The sequence below is a fragment of the Barbus barbus genome, assembly GCF_936440315.1.
Source record: "Barbus barbus genome assembly, chromosome: 7".
Taxonomy (NCBI): domain Eukaryota; kingdom Metazoa; phylum Chordata; class Actinopteri; order Cypriniformes; family Cyprinidae; genus Barbus; species Barbus barbus.
The window spans coordinates 20,290,431-20,309,758 of NC_136735.1; the positions used below are offsets into that span (position 1 = coordinate 20,290,431).

Genomic DNA, 19,328 nt, shown 5'->3' on the forward strand with positions numbered 1-19,328 from the left:
TGACCCATCTAGGAGGAGGAGCCTGAGTTGGTCTTGTCCTCCCGGGTAACAGGGATGGTGCGATCTCCACGGCCAGACTCTATGCCACCAGTCTTGGGTCCACAAAGAGTAAGCAGGCCATCAGCAGTCAGTGTGCAGGTGATAGCAGACTGGTCCACGTTAGTAGGCAGGCGGTAGCGGCGGCGGAACTCACGGCAGATGTAGCCGTGATCATCCTGAGGAACCAAACAACAAAAACAGAGCAAAATGTAAGAAAAAGGCTACACACATATTCATGAACCCATCATGTACAGACTAGCTCTTCACCTTATTACCTGAGATGACCTGAGCAAACACTCTTCTCTCATAGTTGCCATGAAGATGTGCCTGTTCAGTTGTTGGAAAACTCTATTCAGTGTGGCATGAAGGTTTTGAAGCATTTCCAGGAAAGATTAAAATAAGGCAAATTATTGTAATGAAGAATAAATGTGTAAAAATAGGAATTACTGTAAGAATAAGAAAACAAAGTAAAAGCCCTATTTTAGCAAAGATTCACTTCCAAGTACTATTTTAAAGGCTTTATACATATGTATATAAAATTGATGTTTAATTAATATAAATTGTATTTATATATAATTAATGTAAACGTAATCCACCAAGATGTAGATACCAATTTTCAAGTTGGTAACATTTAGATAACAGTAAGGTCCCATTAGTTAATGTTAGTTAATGCATTAACTAACACATTTGTTACCGTATTAATATTTAATATTATTTAATAAAAATAGAACTGCTCATTGTTGGCTCATGTTAGTTCAAGTCCATTAAATAATATAAACAGATACAACTTTAACTGATGTTAGCTAATGTCATCTTATCGTATAAGTGACTTAGCAAACAGTTTATTTCTGAAGAAAACCTGTCATTTATTAGTATTTTTTACAAAATCAGTCTAAGTCTGGCAAATCGGAGTCTGTATACTGACCTTTAGATTTAGGTTAGATGTACTTCTAGGGGTCTTATTATTGTAAGAAGAAGAACCGGAATAGAAACCTCATTTTATTAAAGATCCACTTTCAAGTACTATTTTAAAGCTAAAAATAGAATAAATGAATGTAGGAATGAAAAGAATAATAAAGTAATGAATAGAAAAGTAATCCGTCAAGAGTTGGACAGCTGTTCGCACTTTTTTGAGAAACTGTTTAGCTCTGAAGAATGCCTTTTCAGTTCTGAAGAATGTTCCACGAAATCAGTCTGAATCTTACTGCAAATCTGTTTACTCTTTTCTCACAAATATGAATTCTACATTTGACTTTTCGTTTTAGATTAGATTGTTAGTTTTATTTTGATTACATTAGTGTAGATTTGAGCTCATATACTGCAGTGTACAAATCAGTACCGTTCATCAAGCACTGCCCAAACATAGTCCTCAGTCTCTTGTGAATGCTGTTGACAGAACAACAGCTTTAGTGTCAAGGCATTTTAAAACAATCTACCAGTAAACCCCTGGAAAGATTACCCACAAGCCCTTTACTGGCGTTAGGATTTCAAATGGGGCGGCAGGATATGACGCAAAAGTGACGTCAAGCTGACACAAAAATTCTGAGAGATCTGCTCACTTTTTCCTCATCTGAGCACAGGCTACTGAAACATGAATAAATCCATCGTACTGAAATGGGAGGATGGGGATAAAAATAGAAAAGGAACTGAAGAGAAAACAACTGGGAGAAAAAGAGAGTGAAGTAAACAGGAATAGCTGATGAACTATAAAATTATCTAATAAAAACTTAAACCAAAAAGATTTTTTCATACATTTCTTTCACATATAAAAATACTACTTTCTCCCAATAGAATTTAAATTAAAAAAAATATATATTTCAAAATAAGCATATTTATTTGTTATGGTTGCTTAACTGGTACTGCATTAAAAATATATATGCAGTCTGTCTGAACTGAGTCATTTCTGAACGCCTGTCTGTGAAAGGTCTTATTCTTTGTTGTGATGATTTGTCACATTGTACTAAAGGAAATGACAGAATAAAAGCTTAATCATTAATTATATTTTCCCACAATCTGTAGAATTTATCATAGGCTACTGCATTTTTATACACTATATAATCCTTCGAGACACACATACACAGGCACTTACACTAGTATTACTGTTATTGTATTAATATACACTGAACACTGTAATGCAAAACAAGCTAAATAACTGTAAATAAAGCATTATTCACAAACAAGATTAATTAAGATTCATAACTGTACTGTTCAAATACCAGCTTCCTTCCATTAACAGAAAAATCAGCACAGCAACTGAAGAGAACATTTAATTCGATTTCATTGTAAGTTCCTTATTGAACACATTCCCGGTCATGTCCGAATGAGCCGTGATCTCACCTGTCTTTCTCCATGCTTGCCCTGGATCTCCACATAGTCCTCTGTCACCTTCACACTGAGCTCATCAGGAGAGAAGTGTTTCACATCCAGGTACACTGTGAATTTGTCTCTGTCAGACCTCACCTGCACAAATGATCAAGTACAGTGGATTTACATCAATGTGGTGTTGTTTGCAGATAGGAATACGTAAGGATTTCAGTTTCCATAAATTCAAGAAAAACTGTTCATTCAGCAAACTGCATTCAGCATCTAGGTGGAGATGAATCGTAAATGACATGTTTCACTTGTGGTGTCATTTGGAGTGACACTGTTGTGCATTGCAGTGATGGATGCATTTATCTTCAGGCAATATGAAATAAAATCTTGTCATTATTTAGCATGCCACAATATGAAATGAACAGTATATGATTTAATTCCTTTCCGTTAACTTAACAGAAAAGGTACTGGTAAATTTCTCCATGGACACTTGTCAGTTTTTCTACTCTTTTTCCTTTTCTGTTATACAGTGCTGCATTCACCAGTTTGTTTGTTCCTCCGTTTTAACCTGATTCTGTTTTGTGTTCGGTCACAGTTATGCATTATTTTCAGTTTGCTCTTTTTTTAGTGCTCTTATTTGTAATTTAATTTCTGGAGTCTGTAAGGAATAACTCTAGAGATGAATTCTCTGGAAACCTTGCTGCTTTAAATGTTTCACCTCCACAATATAACTCATTTTGAGGTGATACTATGCTGTTGGTCACAAAGACGACCTAATGCATTGATTTAGTGATAATCAACACCCTGTATTGGGTTTCAGCAACAACAGTGGCATTTTAAGATTCTAAATCTCAATCTTATCAATTCACAGTGAAGCGGTTCATTACCTCAGAGATGCCTGAGTTGGAGGAGTCCAGGAAGTTGCGGAAGAGTGAGTGTCGATAGTAAGGGCTGACAGTTGAGGCAGTGAAGGGAAAGAGGTCATAGTCGAACAGGCCTTCTCCAAACAACTGGTCGAAGAGGCGGGTGGGGTAGCCCAGGGTGCGTCTAAACCAGGGGTGTTGGATGGCAATATCCATAATGTCAGGTTTGGCAATTCGCAGCTTGGATGAGCTAAACGTAGACTCGCAAATTTCAACCTGAATGTGACTATTTGCACCTGATTTTAAGGAAATTTTTCAAGGAGAAGATGTGGACTGAAGGCAGGTATGAGGAGGCTGATAGAGGCTGGTACAGTAGACAAAGATCCCCAATGATGCGTGCCGTTCCCAGTGAAGGCAAGCTGCTGGTTATATACCTGCGCTGCAGAAAGAGAGGCTTACAAGTGGATCTTTCTGGAATGGCATTATCTCATGGTGGGAACAGTGCAGTCAGCAGAATTGGTGGGGTGCACACTGACCTGAGAATGACAGTCTAGCCCTGAATGGCTCCCGGTAGTTCCCTGCTGGCCAGTTATCACCGGAAAATAAGTGACTGCCAAAACAAACCAGACCATACAGATGAAGTGGGGTGGCTGCAGAGCATTACTAACGGTGTGTTATGGCCTCTTGTCTGACCAGAAGTTTCTTAGTTCTGACTTCTTACTAAGTACAGGTACAGGCATATTTTCTCCTCAAAACTGAAGCTTTACTAAAAAGTTAATTTTAAAAGTTAGTCTGCAAAATTCTATGGAAGCTGACCCTAAAATTTCAGCATGTTGCTATGGAATACAAATTATGGACCATAACCAACACTCTCTCCACGCTCAATACCACGACTGAGGTGAGACCCTTCAGCAAGGCACCGAACCCCCAACTGCTCCCCAGGCGCCGCAGCATTGGCTGCCCACTGCTCCGGGTGTATGTTCACTACTGTGTGTACACTTGGATGGGTTAAATGCAGAGCACAAATTCCAAGCATGGGTCACCATACTTGGCCACACACCACTTCCCTTTCCCTTTCCCTGATATTTCAAATATTATTGTGGGTTTCAGTAGATAATAGAAGGATCTTGGTAAACGTCTAAGATTAAATGCTTTTTAAATGTGTTTTCTGGTTGTGGGACAACAGTTTGCACCATTTCTGTAGAATGGCCCATATTTTTAACAAATAAAAAAAAGAAAATAAATAATAGTCATAAAAAAATCATCTTTGGAATGGAACAGTATATTAGACAAAATATAAAAATAAATCTAAAAAAAATACATTGCATACAGAATGCCTATATTCTTCTTCTTGTTGAATATCATATTTGATAACCTACATCAGGCTTTTGTGGATCATGTATGATATAGTCAGAATATGGAAGGAATTGCTAAATTTTTTTCAGAGACCCAAACTGAGCAAAAGAATTGCAGTTTGGTGCAGATGCTTTATATGGTCAAGAAGATAGCTTGTAATGATGTTTTATTAACAAAGTTTGAGAGGAGCACGTTCAGATAATTAACACGAGAGGAGAACAATCAGTAATCAACCCAGTTAACAAGATAAGAGGAGTGTATATATACACAGCAGACTTACCTCTGTTTATTGGCAGTTTTCAAGCATCCCTCCGCCCCCCCTTCTCCGCACTTACAACTATTACTGTCCTATCCTGTGGGTTCAGGCAAAATTCCGAGCTTGGAGCCCTCCCCTCGGACAGCACGCCAAATACGCATAAAATTTATTCTATTTATTATATGTAAGTGTGAACTCGTGAAATGTAAATAAATGAGATCTTTATAATAGTATGACTACTTCCAATAAGTAGGCTAAATGATAAGTAAAATGATATAAGTATCAGTTATACTCTATATCTCAGTTATACTCAAGATGATATTTAAATGTTAATTTTATGATTAAAACATTAATGCAGGAGTGTCAAACTCAGTTCCTGGAGGGCCGCAGCCCTGCAGCGTTTCTTTCCAAACCTGTTCCACCACACAAACCATGTAGTTTTCAAATAAGACTGAAGGACTTGATTATTTGGATCAGGTGTGTTTAATTAGGGTTGAAGCTAAACGCTGCAGGGCTGCGGCCTCAGGGACTGAGTTTCAATGCAATACAGTGATTAATGAGAGGTGAACAAATAAGTGTTCCTCAAAAGGCCGATGGATCATATTTGATACATTTTAACATGATTTTTCAAAAAAATTAATAAATAAAATAAAAATGATGCATGGATAATCAAGCAAACAACAAAAAAATTTGCTTCAGTCCAGGAAATGTTCATCTTGAAATAATACAGTATCAACATTATTCTTTTATTTACTTTGTAAAAATCAGTAAAGATTTCACAGCAAAAATGATGTGAACCATGACCTGAAGATGGATGTCTGGATATTAAAAGGCCTTCTACTTGCTAAAAAAACCCCAAAACAAAACATGAATAAGACACCAGAAAGCATTTGCTGGATTGTGTGCAACAATTTTTTTCAGGAAAGTTTTGATCATGTTGATCATTTAGAAGGCTTATTTGTCACATCAGATGTGATACAGTAGACTTTATAGGGGTGAACCTTCAGAACCATGGGCAAATAAACAAGATGAATATTGTACAAATTCTCACTGGCAAAATAGAGAAGATGTGTTTAAGTTGTGTGAAAAAAAGTTGTATAATTGTGTTATAAACACAATTATACAAGAACAAGAGATAAGAACAAGAGATACCCTGAATTTATACTGTAGAAATGGTCGTTTAATGAAACTCAAATATAAATATTCTAAAATATTGAGATACTGGATTTTGACTTTTATATCAAAATCCAGTTCTAAGCTCTAATCATCAAAATTAAAACAAAAACAAAACTTTTGAAATGTCTTACTTCACGTTATGAATGTAAAATATGAAAGTTTCACTTTTTGAAATGTTACAAGCAAATGAAGTTTTTCTCGATATTCAAATTTTTTGAGATGCACCTGTACAGTGAGATGTCTAAGCAAAGATTTTATGTGTGGAGTATTTAACTCATCTACTATCAGTCTGACCAATGTAGCTCTGAAGCCATAACTCCGATGGCAGACATAATGACTTCCCCGGCAGCATTAGGGTAATCCTGGGGGCTTCACCTGGCACGCTGGTGAGGCTTAACTCTAAAGCACCAGCAAGGCCCTTTTTCCATACCACAGACTCAACAGCCTTGGCAAACAGACCCCAGCCGAGCCACGGAAGTGAGGATGGGTGACCAGGCCACCGGATGGGCGCTTTAATCTTTGGCCAGGTTTCAGCTCAGTCAGCAGCTTTTGTTGGAAGCTTTTTCTCAGTGGACTGCAGCATGAATGTAACTATTACAAGAGCATAAGGGAAGAAAGGATATTTTATATAAAAGTCTGGAGAGAAGATGGAAACATCAGTATCTTGCATGTAGGCCTATAAGTATTGTCAAAAACTCTGTCTAGATGCTGTTTAAGGCCTCCTTTCCATTTTCTGTTCATTTGCTGCAACAAATTCAATTAGGAAAGGATTTTTAAAATAGTATTTAATTTATTTTTTGTATTATACCACTGTACCAACATTTTTATACAATGCAGTATGAAGGCTAGAGTAAAGAAAGCAAATTTAGAAACAACATTCAACAATCATGCTGGTAAACTAATATTTTTTTAGTTAATTTAAACAATTTGTGCCAAAGCCACTTGCCTTCACTGGGGTTGTTACTGCAACATCACACTGATTAACTTGGCCCTCACTGATAAAAGTGACTCAAATTAAGCAATTCAAATGAAATGTTATAAATGTTTATGACTAGACCTGGTCTTTGAAGGTCACTTTTAAGCAAAGTTTAGTTCTAGCCCCAATTAAACATACCTGAACAAGGTTTTTAAGAAAGAACACAAGAAACTTCCAAGCAGTTGTACTGGAACTAAGCTCTCCTGGAAAGTGGCCCTCAAGGAGAAGGATTGAACGCCCTTGCTTTATAACTTGTAACAACTTTTACCTCAGCGGAAAATTTACCATCAGAGGTTTTTCCAGGGTGCCTTCAATTTGTTCCTGCAGAATAACATGTGGTGACGTGTCAAATATTTCTCACATTAAGCAACCAAAATGAAAATACCAAGTACAATCACTTTTTCTTTCTTTTTTTTGTCACAGATGCAGCTTTAGCACATAATACAGTGAGACACTGACTCTTTGTCAGCACCGTTTCTTAAAAATATGCAAGAAAACAAACCACAATAATTGTAAAACTGACTAAAACTAATATTTTAGAGTTTTAGAATAACGCAATGCAAAATACTAATCCATGGCCAGTAATGACTATTTATATCCAGTGACAAATTATTGGTAAAAACCATTTTAGACCCTGTTTTGCCTTTAAACATCATTTGTTAATAATTGTTAACAACATTTGTAAATGTTTACATAATTATTAGCTAAGAAACAGATAAGCAAGAAATATCTTAATATTAAGAAGCAATGCCACCCAACCCTACTCCCCAAATTTAAGTGTAATAACTGTATGACATCTATATCTCTAACATTATAATTCTTTGTAGTGCATCACATTCAACTTGAGGCAGGAAGTGCTCTAATGCCTTCAGTATTCATCTGTTGATTCTGACATAGATCTCTCTCTTTTCTCTCGAGCCGTCACAAAATTGAGGAGATCGATGGCTGTCACCACTCCAAACACCATTTGCTTTTGAGTGGAAGATCCATCTGTCAGATCTGGAAAAATAAAAAGCAGAAATTCAGGCAAACATCTCATCATCCTCTCAGTGCTAAGAGTGTATGGGATCAGGAGGAAAAGGCCTCTTAGACACAAAGATTAAAAAACTCCCTCTGGCTGCACTCGCAATCCTATGTCAATGCAAAAATACAAAAGCATTTTTCATGGACTAAATATTAATTAAACTCCTTGAAAGGGTTGAAAGGGGTCACATCAGGAGAAATCAATAATTTAGCAGTTTAGTGGAAACATATCTTCACAAGTCAAAACTGTTTATTTGCAGCAGATCTCAACTAAGCTTCGGAACCCCCCCCAAAAAAAAAACACAACAACAACAACAACATTTCTGAAAACTTGGCTTGCCAGTCATTTGTAATATGGAAGAAGCATAATAAATATTATGGATATAATTGTTTTAAAAAAGCAAATTGTGAAAACAACAACAACAAAAATGAAAAACAGAATAAACACTCACACTGTATCTGCTCATGGACCACCAGGGCAAAATGATCTGTTTCCAAGATCCGAGACAGCTTTCCCAGATTGTCAGTTAGACGAATCTAAAATGAGCAAAAATGGATGAAGTAATGTCGGATGGAGTAAGTGAGCTCAAACTATCCTTTCTAAAAGAACAGCAATCACCTGCTTGAACTGTTTGTAGAGCACTTTGCTGACAGGGTCAGAGGGCTTGACCTTTCCTGCAAGCACAGAGGCAAGCATGTTTCCCAGGGTCACCATTCCCAGAATCAACCTGCAGAGAGCAAGCCAAACACAACTGCATTCCACTCCTCACTTTTAATCATCTTCAATTGCAATGATAATATAGATTTAATGCAATAAGTACTGATGACAATTACGGTGAGGTTGTCACCATTTTAATGTTGATTAAAATGTTCTTTGTTGCATGCATTGCTCACCCAGCTTCATTTACGACAGGTGCCTGGTCAAAGCCCTTTTCTTTCAAGATTTTGATGGTTTTTTGGCATGTGACTGTGGGCAGCACAGTTAGTGGAGCAGAAAGGTTTAGACTCTGTAATTTCAGATTCCACCACCTGGAAGAAATTGAATGAAGGGTGAATAAAAAAAGAACAAACACAGGACCGAAAATGAGAAGATGACACTTCGACATTGTATTAAACATTGTCTAAATGGTTAATAAAGAACCTTTACCATCAGATTATAAAAAGGAAAGAAAGAATTTAACTGAATGATTCTTTGTAGAACCAAAAATGGTTCTTCTATGGCATCTATGGCAGAAAAACCTTTTAAGCACCTTTATTTTTAAGACTGTATGGATGTTAAAGGTTCTTCATCGAAGCCTCAATGCCAATAGCAAACCTTTATTTTTAGGAGTGTACAGTGTGACAACAGGTTCTGTTATTATGTTCTTATGTCATCTTTAGTTATATACCTACAAAGAAATTTACTTCTAAAAACAAATGTACCCTAAAAAATGCCAAATAAATAAATTACTGATAAAATGCGACAAATAGCCCCAGTCTCAAGTATACACACTAAATCTTGAGTGACAAAATGATATTCTGCTCACCAGGGTTTATTCACCATGATGTCTTCCACCCTCAGAAAGCCCTTCTGGAACATCCACTTATCATTTAAGAACTTGGACCTTTAGAGTAAATTTTAAACACAAAATGATGATTAACATCCATCGCTTCAGATTGAGACAAGTTTTTGTGAAGCTAGTTGTCTTTGTGGAAAAAAAAACAATCAAGGGTGAGAATATATTTTATATTTCTTAATTTTTACAGTGCATTTAAGAAATAAATGTGATTATTTTGCGTTCCTTGGAAAAACTGAAGCTGAATAAGCTTGCAGCCAATTCTTGTGCATCTCTCTGATTTTCCTTACATGTAGTTGCGAATGGAGTCTGGCAGAATCACGACACAGCGCTGTCCCTCCTTCAGCTCTTTGGCAAACTTTACTGCAGCCGCCATGGCAGTGCCTGAGCTCCCACCTGACAACACAGAACATAAACAATGTGGTTTATACAAACACAAATCTACTACAATCATGACATTACTTTTCATAGACATTAAGCCCCAATTTAAGATGCTGTAAAATGTGTGACATTAGCGTGTATGTTAAGAAAGGATAATGTGCTTACCACATAACAGCCCTTCATCCCTTATAAGCATTCGGGCAATGGCAAATGATTCCTCATCGTTGGATTTGTACCATTTGTCAACCACCTGAAATAAAAACACAATGTGTGTGATTTATACATGAACTCGTGTATAAATGAGTTCATGTTGTCTCTCAACAGTAGAACACTGTAAGCCAAAACTATAATTCTACTGCCATCTTCTGGTAAAGAACAGAATAGTAATACCAGCGAGTAGACTATTGCAACAAACACGTGCGTTTCAAAAAGCAGGACTTTTCCTTTCAGGGGTCAAATTACTCAGAGAGTATGAGAGGAGAGTATAATATTTGACCTTAGCACTTTTACTACAAACAACGTCAACACAAAAAACCAAACCAACCAAACCCAAACACCCTTAATAGTATACATTTTAGAATAGAAAAATATTACTACTTCATCACATTTGATACACACATTTCTTAGTCCTAAAGATGCAAACTTTGCTGAAAACCCTCTTGCGCACAATCTACTACATGCTTTCAGTCGTCTGACTCCTAGATTATACTTTTTAGCAAGTAAAAGGCCTTTTAGTAAAATGTGAGAATAACTTTGATATTGTTAATAAAATTTCAGGATGAACACTTACTGGACTGAGGCAACTTAGGTTTACTTGAATATCCATATATAATTTTTAGAAAAGTAATGTTCAAATGTGTCAGCTGAAGAGCCCTGTCATATACAATTTATAAAAAAGGATATTAGACTCTGGGGCATCATGTACTCATTATTTTTGAGGGAGCACGAGTTGGGGTGGGGGGTCGTCATGTGACACACAGCAGCCACAACAGCACTTGTTTTATTTATTTTTTCCTTTTTATTCGAAACATTTCCAACGCATTCTATATCATGAAATATCTTGACCATCACCTTTATAGATTATGTTGATAGTGGGCGAAGGTCAAAGTCTAATAATGTAATCTATTAACTATAAAAACGGTCTGTTTATGGGTGTCATGCCATAACATTTTTAATACCACTCACTTTATATTTAATGTGAATTTAACATTGAAAGTTAATGTGAATAAAAACATTGCAAGTTAGGCTAATAACACTTTCATTGTACAGAAAGAGAGCAAAGAACATTTAGCCATATTATAAAAGAACATTTTGGCTGACAGTCTAGTTCAACCACTCTCAAAAACTCCCATTAAAATCACTGAAGCTGTTTACAATATGAAATGTATATCTTACAGATTCGTACACTTTCTGCACTTTGTTGTTTTTGACGAGAGAATTCGCCAGTGAACGACTCATCTGAACGACTCTGATTGGCCATTGCATTCATAAACTCAACAGAATCGTGTGTTATTGGTTATAATGCGCAGTGCTGTAAAAACACGTCTGTCTCTGGCTCAGTGCCAGCTAGCAAACACAGATTTGAATTTAGCAGCTGATGATATGACGAGCTGAACGATTTAATCACGCCTGTGTAATTGAATCGGCTATTTTTTGTCTTTTGGAAGCTGCCTTCAAAATCCACTTGGCTCAAAAATCTGAAGGGGCACTTTCAATGGGTATGACGCCTCTGATTAGACTTATATTCAAACCTACACACTTATGTAGAGTCACTCACAGATCTATCCAGGACGGTGGGTATAAAGTCATATCCGATGCCCTCCACCTCATACTGGGTTTTATCAGTCCGGTTCAGCTCTTCAGGCTCAGCAAGGATCGAGCCCTCTGGGTCCACTGCAATAATCTACCAAAACATAGACACACTTCAGATGAGTCAAGACGTATATTCAGTGATGCCTGGTTACTTCATTTCTGAGTGACTTATAAAAATGCAGTTTATATAATTTTATCTCAATTTAACATTATGTGGACATTTGAAGCGGTAGCTACTCCGTTTGTTACAAAACAGGCAAATTTCACAAAATTGCTGTGCATCAGATCTCAGGGACAATCAGTGTCTACCTTAATATTTGGGCATTTCTCCTTCAGTTTGCGAGCAACTCCGGTAATAGTGCCACCTGTGCCGGCTCCTGCCACCAACATATCCACTTTACCTGTGGGGAGTTGAGAGTTTAAAAAATAGTTCACCCAAAAATGAAAATTTACTAAAAAAAAAATCTCTTCACCCTCAGGCCATCCAAGATGTAGATGAGTTTGGTTCTTCATGGGAACAGATTTTGAGAAATTTAGGATGACTTGCTCACAATGAATGCGTGAAGGAGTAACATTTTTACAACATTTGTAAATGTAAAAAAAAAAAGTGCATTGGTTAATATTTTAATCAATTTAAATAACCAGTTTAATGGCATTTGTAAGCATTCAAATGCTCATTAATAAGCTGTTTATCAGTGTATAACAAATCATTTGTATTGTATTTGTCCGTGATCATAGTTGAATTGAAAGCTTATTTCAATTTTATATGAATTAAGGACTTGAACATTGTGAACTGATACTATACTTGTAGCTTAATGAATATATATTAACTAATCTGTTAAACATTATATAATGATCTGATATTATATAACTGATCTATTAGACATTATATAATGTTTGCTAATGATTATTAATTTATTATAAAGTATTACCCAAATCATCAAGATTTGCTTTTAACATTGCTTTTGCCTAGATAGAGACCTCTATCCAAAATATGGCTTTCTCCAGTGAAAAATTTGTCTCAAGTAAATCAGGAGAGCACAAATCAAGCACCGTTTCAAGTGAAAACAGTCCAAAACAGTTTTAAACAAACATATGGTGAGAGGACTTTTTCACTGGAAGAAGCATTATAATGGACTTGTATTTTAACGGGAAGAAATGGTTTAAAGTTAAAATGCCTTGATAAATTTGTATTCCTTCTTTTCACTTAACAAGACTTTAATTTATGACTGGAGTCATGTGAATTATTGTAGTTTTAATAATTTGTTTGAAATCTTATTCTGACGGCACCCATTCACTGCAGAGGACCCATTGGTGAAGATGTGATGTAACGCTAAATTTCTCCCAATCTGTTCCCTTGAAGAAAAACTATCTTAGATGGCCTGAGGGTGAGTGCATTTTCAGCAAATTACAATTTTTGGGTCAACTATTCCTTTAATGTTACTGACAACAAAAAGCCTTGAAGCTGGAGCGAGAGGAAGCTATGCTTTGATGATAAAAATCAGAAAAAGATAGGAGAACAAAGACAGAGAGAGAAAGTGAGAGACACAACACAATTACTACCATCACACTGCTCCAGAATCTCCTCAGCAGTGGTGTCATAATGAGCCAGGGGGTTGCTGGGATTGCGGTACTGGTCCAGGATGTGCGAGTTAGGAATCTCATTCTTCAAGCGCCAAGCCACACCCACATGGGACTCAGGGGAGTCAAACCGTGCACTGGTGGGAGTTCGGACAATCTCAGCACCCAAAGCTCTCAAGACATCAACCTATGAAGAGACTATTGTTTAACCTTCTTGATGGGTTAACAAATCCCATTTGATCTAACTGGAAAGAATCTTACCTTTTCCATGCTCATTTTCTCGGGCATAACAATTATGCAGCGATAACCCTTCACTGCTGCTGCCAATGCAAGACCAATACCTGCATAGAGTGCACATAACTAAGAATTTACACTGGGCAAAAATTATTTTACCCACTTGATATTTGCTTTTCTCCATTGCAAAATTGACCACTACAATGCACTTTTCTAACCATATTTATTTATGGATTTTAAATATATGCAGTATGTGAACTAGTGCTGAAGATTTTGAGAAGAACACACATACTGTAACAACGAACAATGAAATAAGAATATAGAAAAATCAGAGTCTTGTGTGATTACCTGTATTTCCAGAGGTGGGCTCTATAATGGTGTCTCCAGGTTTGAGGATGCCTTCCCTTTCTGCGTCCTCTACCATACGCAAACTGATACGGTCCTTCACACTACCACCAGCATTAAAGAACTCACACTTGGCCACTGCAGACACACCAACAAACAAAACTAAATGACTGTAAAGTAACTTTAAGTTATTTATATAAATGCCTTTCATCCATTTCATAGATTGAAATATAACATTAAAGCCACAAAGCAGGCCAAAACTCTTTCAAAGGACTCAAGGTCAATACTTGCTTTATTCTGTTTTTTTTTTTTTTTGGCCTTTCAAGGAGGTTTCTTATTTGAGGCACACTTTCTGTGGTAAAACGATATTGACTTTTAAAGTAACTGATTTAGAATTGTTCAAAAGTAGAAATCTGAATGAATCACTTACAAAGTTCACACTTCAGTCCAAAAGTCTTAGAGATCTTGTTTATACGGACCAGTGGTGTGTCTCCAATCCTGTCCAGGATGTTGGGAAGAATCTTCTCAGCTTTTGTCCTGCAATGGTTAAAGGAAGAAAGAATAAACACTCATAAAAGGATATTGCAGGGACAGAAGCTATAGTTACAATTATAGTTATAAAGTTACAAAGGTCATTTTGCGACAGTGTAAATTAAAAAATAATATATAGGAACTGATTAGGTCATTTGATGGTTGTTGTTTGTTATTGCTGCATTATACCTTTTGTCCTGCACTCACAGCAGTGAATACATTATCAGAGAAGAGAAGAGAAGAGAAGAGAAGAGAAGAGAAGAGAAGAGAAGAGAAGAGAAGAGAAGAGAAGAGAAGAGAAGAGAAGAGAAGAGAAGAGAAGAGAAGAGAAGTTTCAAGATGAAAGGGAAGTTATTTTGCTTAAAGATTACAGGGGCACAATAAAAAATAAAATAATAATAATAAAAATAATATGAAAATTATATAATATGCACACTGCAATATTAAAAAAAATATGTTCTATTATCATCTTATATTCATATTCTCATAAAAATAAGAATTATCTTTTTATTTCATGATGACTTTACAATCTAGAAACTGCGAATATAAAGGACCAGTAATAAAATAATTTTCTAAAACCCCGCAATGTTTAAAATAATGGTACAATTCTATATAACATTTCAAAATAATGAAAGCCATGTACACTTATGAATACATACACAAAAATGCATCTGCTTAACTCTGTGAACATTCTAAAACCTAAAAAGGAAATATTCCTTTTGTTAAATTAATGTTATATATTTTTTTACATAACAAATATATTGTTGATTGAATACAGCAAAGTCCATTACAGCTAATCAATGATTGTGAAACATGTTTATCTTGCTGATAAGTTTCCAAATAAGGAATTGTTCCGGAGAAAGACACAGAAATGCTTTTTTGGTATGGCTCAGCTAAGCATCTAAGCATGTGTGCCTGTCACTTGATTTAAAGTATCTTGTGATTTTAGGTCAGAATTGAAAGGTGAGAGATCATTAAGCATTATCACCTGGGGAAGTATTTGTGAGGGGAATTTTCAAGAGACATTCCTGGTTTCCAGGTACATCTGCTTGGCAGGTCAGGACGAATCCATTTTGGGTCAGTGGCCACAGATTCTCTATTCAGCTGCAGTGGTCTGTCTACATTATCTGAAACCAACTTCTCAACTCCATTCCTGCCAGTGGTCTTCTTGCCAGAAAAAGGGCAGGCAGGACTGTCGTTCTCTTTGTTGGACGGAACTGAAGGCATGATTCCTCTATAGTTCTCTGTAAAGTGTGAGAATTTGTTCACAACACATTTTAAATTGTAGATTAGAGGAAAAATTTTGTAAACAACTTTGATGTTGACTTGAGAAAGCCTGAATAGTGTTTTGGCTCTTTTGACATGTCTGTTCCGCACATTCTAAAGCTGGTGCTACCACAAAAAAAAAAAAAAAATGTTTTGTTATTTCATCCATGTTATTCTGTTTTCTAATAAATAGCCTAAGATTATTATGACACCACAATTCTAGATACAAGTTAAATGGTTTCTTTTGAGTCAGGAACAAATAAGCAAATTTCAAGCAATAGCATGATTAAATCAGGTTTCAGATTTGTAGGTGTTCAGAATCAGATAAAGAAATTAGAAGCACTGAAAAATTAGAAACACTGCATTGTTTTTTTGGATTAACAATTAAGGCAGACAGCAGTTGGTAAATTAGACTGCGGTCACTTTAAGACAATGCGTGAATCCAAAATTATTATAGGGCTACACATCCAATTTATTTCTCAATGGTTGTATCTTTACTTGAGACATAACCGAATGTTTTCAAGCATACTTGTCCAGATAGGTATTTTGACACAATTTTGTCAGTTCAAGTGCAAGAAGACGTGAAATAAAGGTGCATCTCAATAAATTAGAATGTCGTGAAAAAGTTCAAGTTATTTCAAAAAGTGAAAATTTCATATATTTTAGATACATTAAATGTAAAGTAAAACATTTCAAAAGTTTTTTTGTTTTAATTTTGATGATTAGAGCTTACAGCTCATGAAAGTCAAAAATCAGTATCTCAAAATATTAGAATATTTACATTTGAGTTTCAATTAATGACCATCCCTACAGTATAAATTCTGGGTATCTCTTGTTCTTTGAAACCACAATAATGGAGAAGACTGCTGACTTGGCAATGGTCCAGAAGACGAACACTGACACCCTCCACAAAGAGGGTAAATCACAGAAGGTCATTTCTGAAAGGTGTGGCTTTTCACAGAGTGCTGTATCAAAGCATATTAAATGCAAAGTTGACTGGAAGGAAGAATGATGCAGGGATGACTGCAAGCTTGAGAATACTGTCAAGCCAAGCTGATTCAAACACTTGGGAGAGCTTCACAAGTAGTGTTGCTTTTGTCAACGAAAATTATGACTAAATATCATCCTCAACAAACCATTATCACCTGACCAAAACGAGACTAGACGCAATGTAAATGCTGGTCATGTGACGATGACAATAATTAAATGTATAATGCAATATTGTTGACGAATAAAAACGAGACTAAATGTGTTTTACAAAATAAAAACTATGCTAAAATGTCTCTTCATTTTCGTTGACCAAAACGAAATGTTATAAGGTTATTTTGTCTCCTTTAGTCGTGTTATTGTTATTATTTTGCAGTATTTCTGCTTCCTGTGTCTCACGTCTCTGTCTGAGAGCTTGACAGATACCAGCCCGAGTCCATCCCGAGCCCGTCCTCCTTCTCCCAAATCAGATTATACCATTTCAGCTATTAAAATAGTTCAGTTTTGTATGCAATGGCAAAGTGATTATATTTTGTTTCGTTTTTTCATTAAGTTGATTTAGAAAAACGTTTGGATAATTTTTTGTTCGTCAAATACGTTTTTTTCTTTCTTAAAGTAAGACCAAGTGCCCAGAGGCAGACCAGCAGGCTGATCCATGTTTGATCAATTTAGTCTTCTCAAATCATCAGGACTTGCCCAAAATAAAATCTATAGATAGGCTATACTAAAACAGTTCAAGCATATAACAATGTTTAAACGTTAAACCTAGATAAATGTGCGCTGCATCCAGTAGTTTGTGCAGAGAGTGGAAGCTAAAGCGCAGGACATGGAGGCGCCGGCGCAATCAATTGCAATTTTTTTCAATGGAAACAATTTATGCCTTAATTTTTGCTCATAAAAGTAGATGCTCATAAGATGTAACCTAATACATCATTCGGAACTGTAAACGGTCTAATTTTATTTGTGAGCACTCACAATATCAACAAAACTTTTTATAAAATATTTAAAATAATTTTATAAAATAAAGAAAACAATGCGCTTTCTGCCGTCTTGTCTTGAACAGATGCGCTTCACAAAAATGAACCGAAAGTCAGCGAATACATGCCTCACAGACATGATAAATATATCTATAGAAAGCTTTAAATTACTACTTAACAAAATAAATCAAATCGAAAACAAAAACATTATAATCTGTGATTATAGCTATTGACTAAAACTAATAAAAACTAAAGTGACAGCTTTTCACAAAGACTAGACTAAAACTAAAATTAAAACAGGCCGCCAAAAGCAACACTAGGACTGTAGCCATCAGGTTAATTTCGGAGTATGAGAACCATTAATAGATAACCTAAGAAGCCAAGCATAAAATACAGCAGCTGTTAAAACTATGAGCCTCAACAACATAACAAGCATGCTTGACTGCTTTAATGCGAAATGACTACAATACAGTGCAAGTTCAGATGGTCTTCGTGCATCTAGAAATAACATGATTGAAACTGACAAAAGTAAATTGCAGTAGCCTAATTTTCTATTCCTGTGTATTTGATCAGTTCTAGGCACTTAAGCTTCATTCTTGCATTTTCATTGCATTAAATATCAAAATATTACCTGAAAGCAAATGATACCAGACAGACAGACAGATAGATATAGGACAAAATTATAATACAAAATTCTACCGCATGAGTGAGTGGTGACTCTTTAGGACCCGGGTTGCCAGATCAGTAGGAACCCCACTTTTGACAGTACACAAATATAAATGTCTTCAGTCTTCTGTCCGACTAAACAAGCAAGCTTTATACCGTGTTTTAATAGAAATATGACTCTGATGCGGTTATGATAACAATATTCACTGTACAATCCAAATATTGGAGATTGAAGTGACTTTGATACACACCTGGCAACCCAGTCAAGTACGCAAGAGTCGGGTTATCAGAAGTATGGGGAAGTTTAAAGTGGATCCATGTGCTCTAAGAAACTCTTTTAACGAAACATTTTCATTCACAACCCATCCAGTTTCCTGCATAATATAATTCCTTCCAATATTGTGATTATGTCAGTCAGTCAACAAACTGTCTTTTCGTGAATTCGATTTTAGTTCATTTCATCGGTATTGATGGAAATGACGTCTAGTTTTAAATAGAGTAGAGAAATCTTCGCAGTTATGAATAAATCTTTCTCTGTTCTGCCAGGTGCATTAAAAGATTTTGATGATTACATACTAATAAAAAGACGACGTTTTGTAAATAAACATTTCAACATATGCAAAGCAGCAAAATAATTTTTCTATAATATATATATATATAATTATGTCTCAAATATATTGCTGATCACATACTGCAACGTCCATTAAAGATATTCACCATTATAAAACACATTTACCTTGCTGAAAAGCACCGACCGTCCACTTTAACAGCTGTGCATACAGAAGTACCTGCGTCACGTCATTTATGTGAACGGGGTTCATCACTTATTTGGGAAAAGGCCATGTGTTGGCGCGCAATCTGATTGGCTGGAACGAGGGCGTCTGTCGTTCACCCTATTAGAAGTTGGGAAATGTCCAACATTTTTTTTTTTTTAGTTATTGTAAAAACGTGAGGGTGAAACATTTGGCCTACAACTCAAAATAGCTGAAA

At 35.9% G+C, this 19,328-nt stretch overlaps 2 protein-coding genes across 2 annotated transcripts; both read right to left on the bottom strand.

The window, feature by feature from the left end:
* Positions 1–8: 8 nt before the first annotated feature.
* Positions 9–3,431, bottom strand: cryaa (crystallin, alpha A; the record flags this gene model as incomplete). The annotated part of the gene is made up of 3 exons (XM_079421730.1): positions 9–215; positions 2,377–2,499; positions 3,240–3,431. The coding sequence occupies 3 exons, from the start codon at positions 3,429–3,431 to the stop codon at positions 9–11; spliced, it is 522 nt and encodes a 173-aa protein (XP_079277856.1).
* A 3,339-nt stretch (positions 3,432–6,770) lies between these two features.
* LOC306872826 (cystathionine beta-synthase-like) lies at positions 6,771–19,179 on the bottom strand. Its single transcript, XM_079421687.1, has 15 exons — positions 19,075–19,179; positions 15,431–15,686; positions 14,342–14,448; positions 13,915–14,049; positions 13,594–13,673; positions 13,315–13,519; positions 12,061–12,152; positions 11,717–11,842; positions 10,105–10,189; positions 9,849–9,954; positions 9,529–9,606; positions 8,897–9,031; positions 8,622–8,730; positions 8,455–8,539; positions 6,771–7,978 (listed from the first exon to the last, which is right to left on the bottom strand). The coding sequence occupies exons 1-15, from the start codon at positions 19,157–19,159 to the stop codon at positions 7,848–7,850; spliced, it is 1,815 nt and encodes a 604-aa protein (XP_079277813.1). The 5' UTR covers positions 19,160–19,179; the 3' UTR covers positions 6,771–7,847.
* Positions 19,180–19,328: the final 149 nt, after the last annotated feature.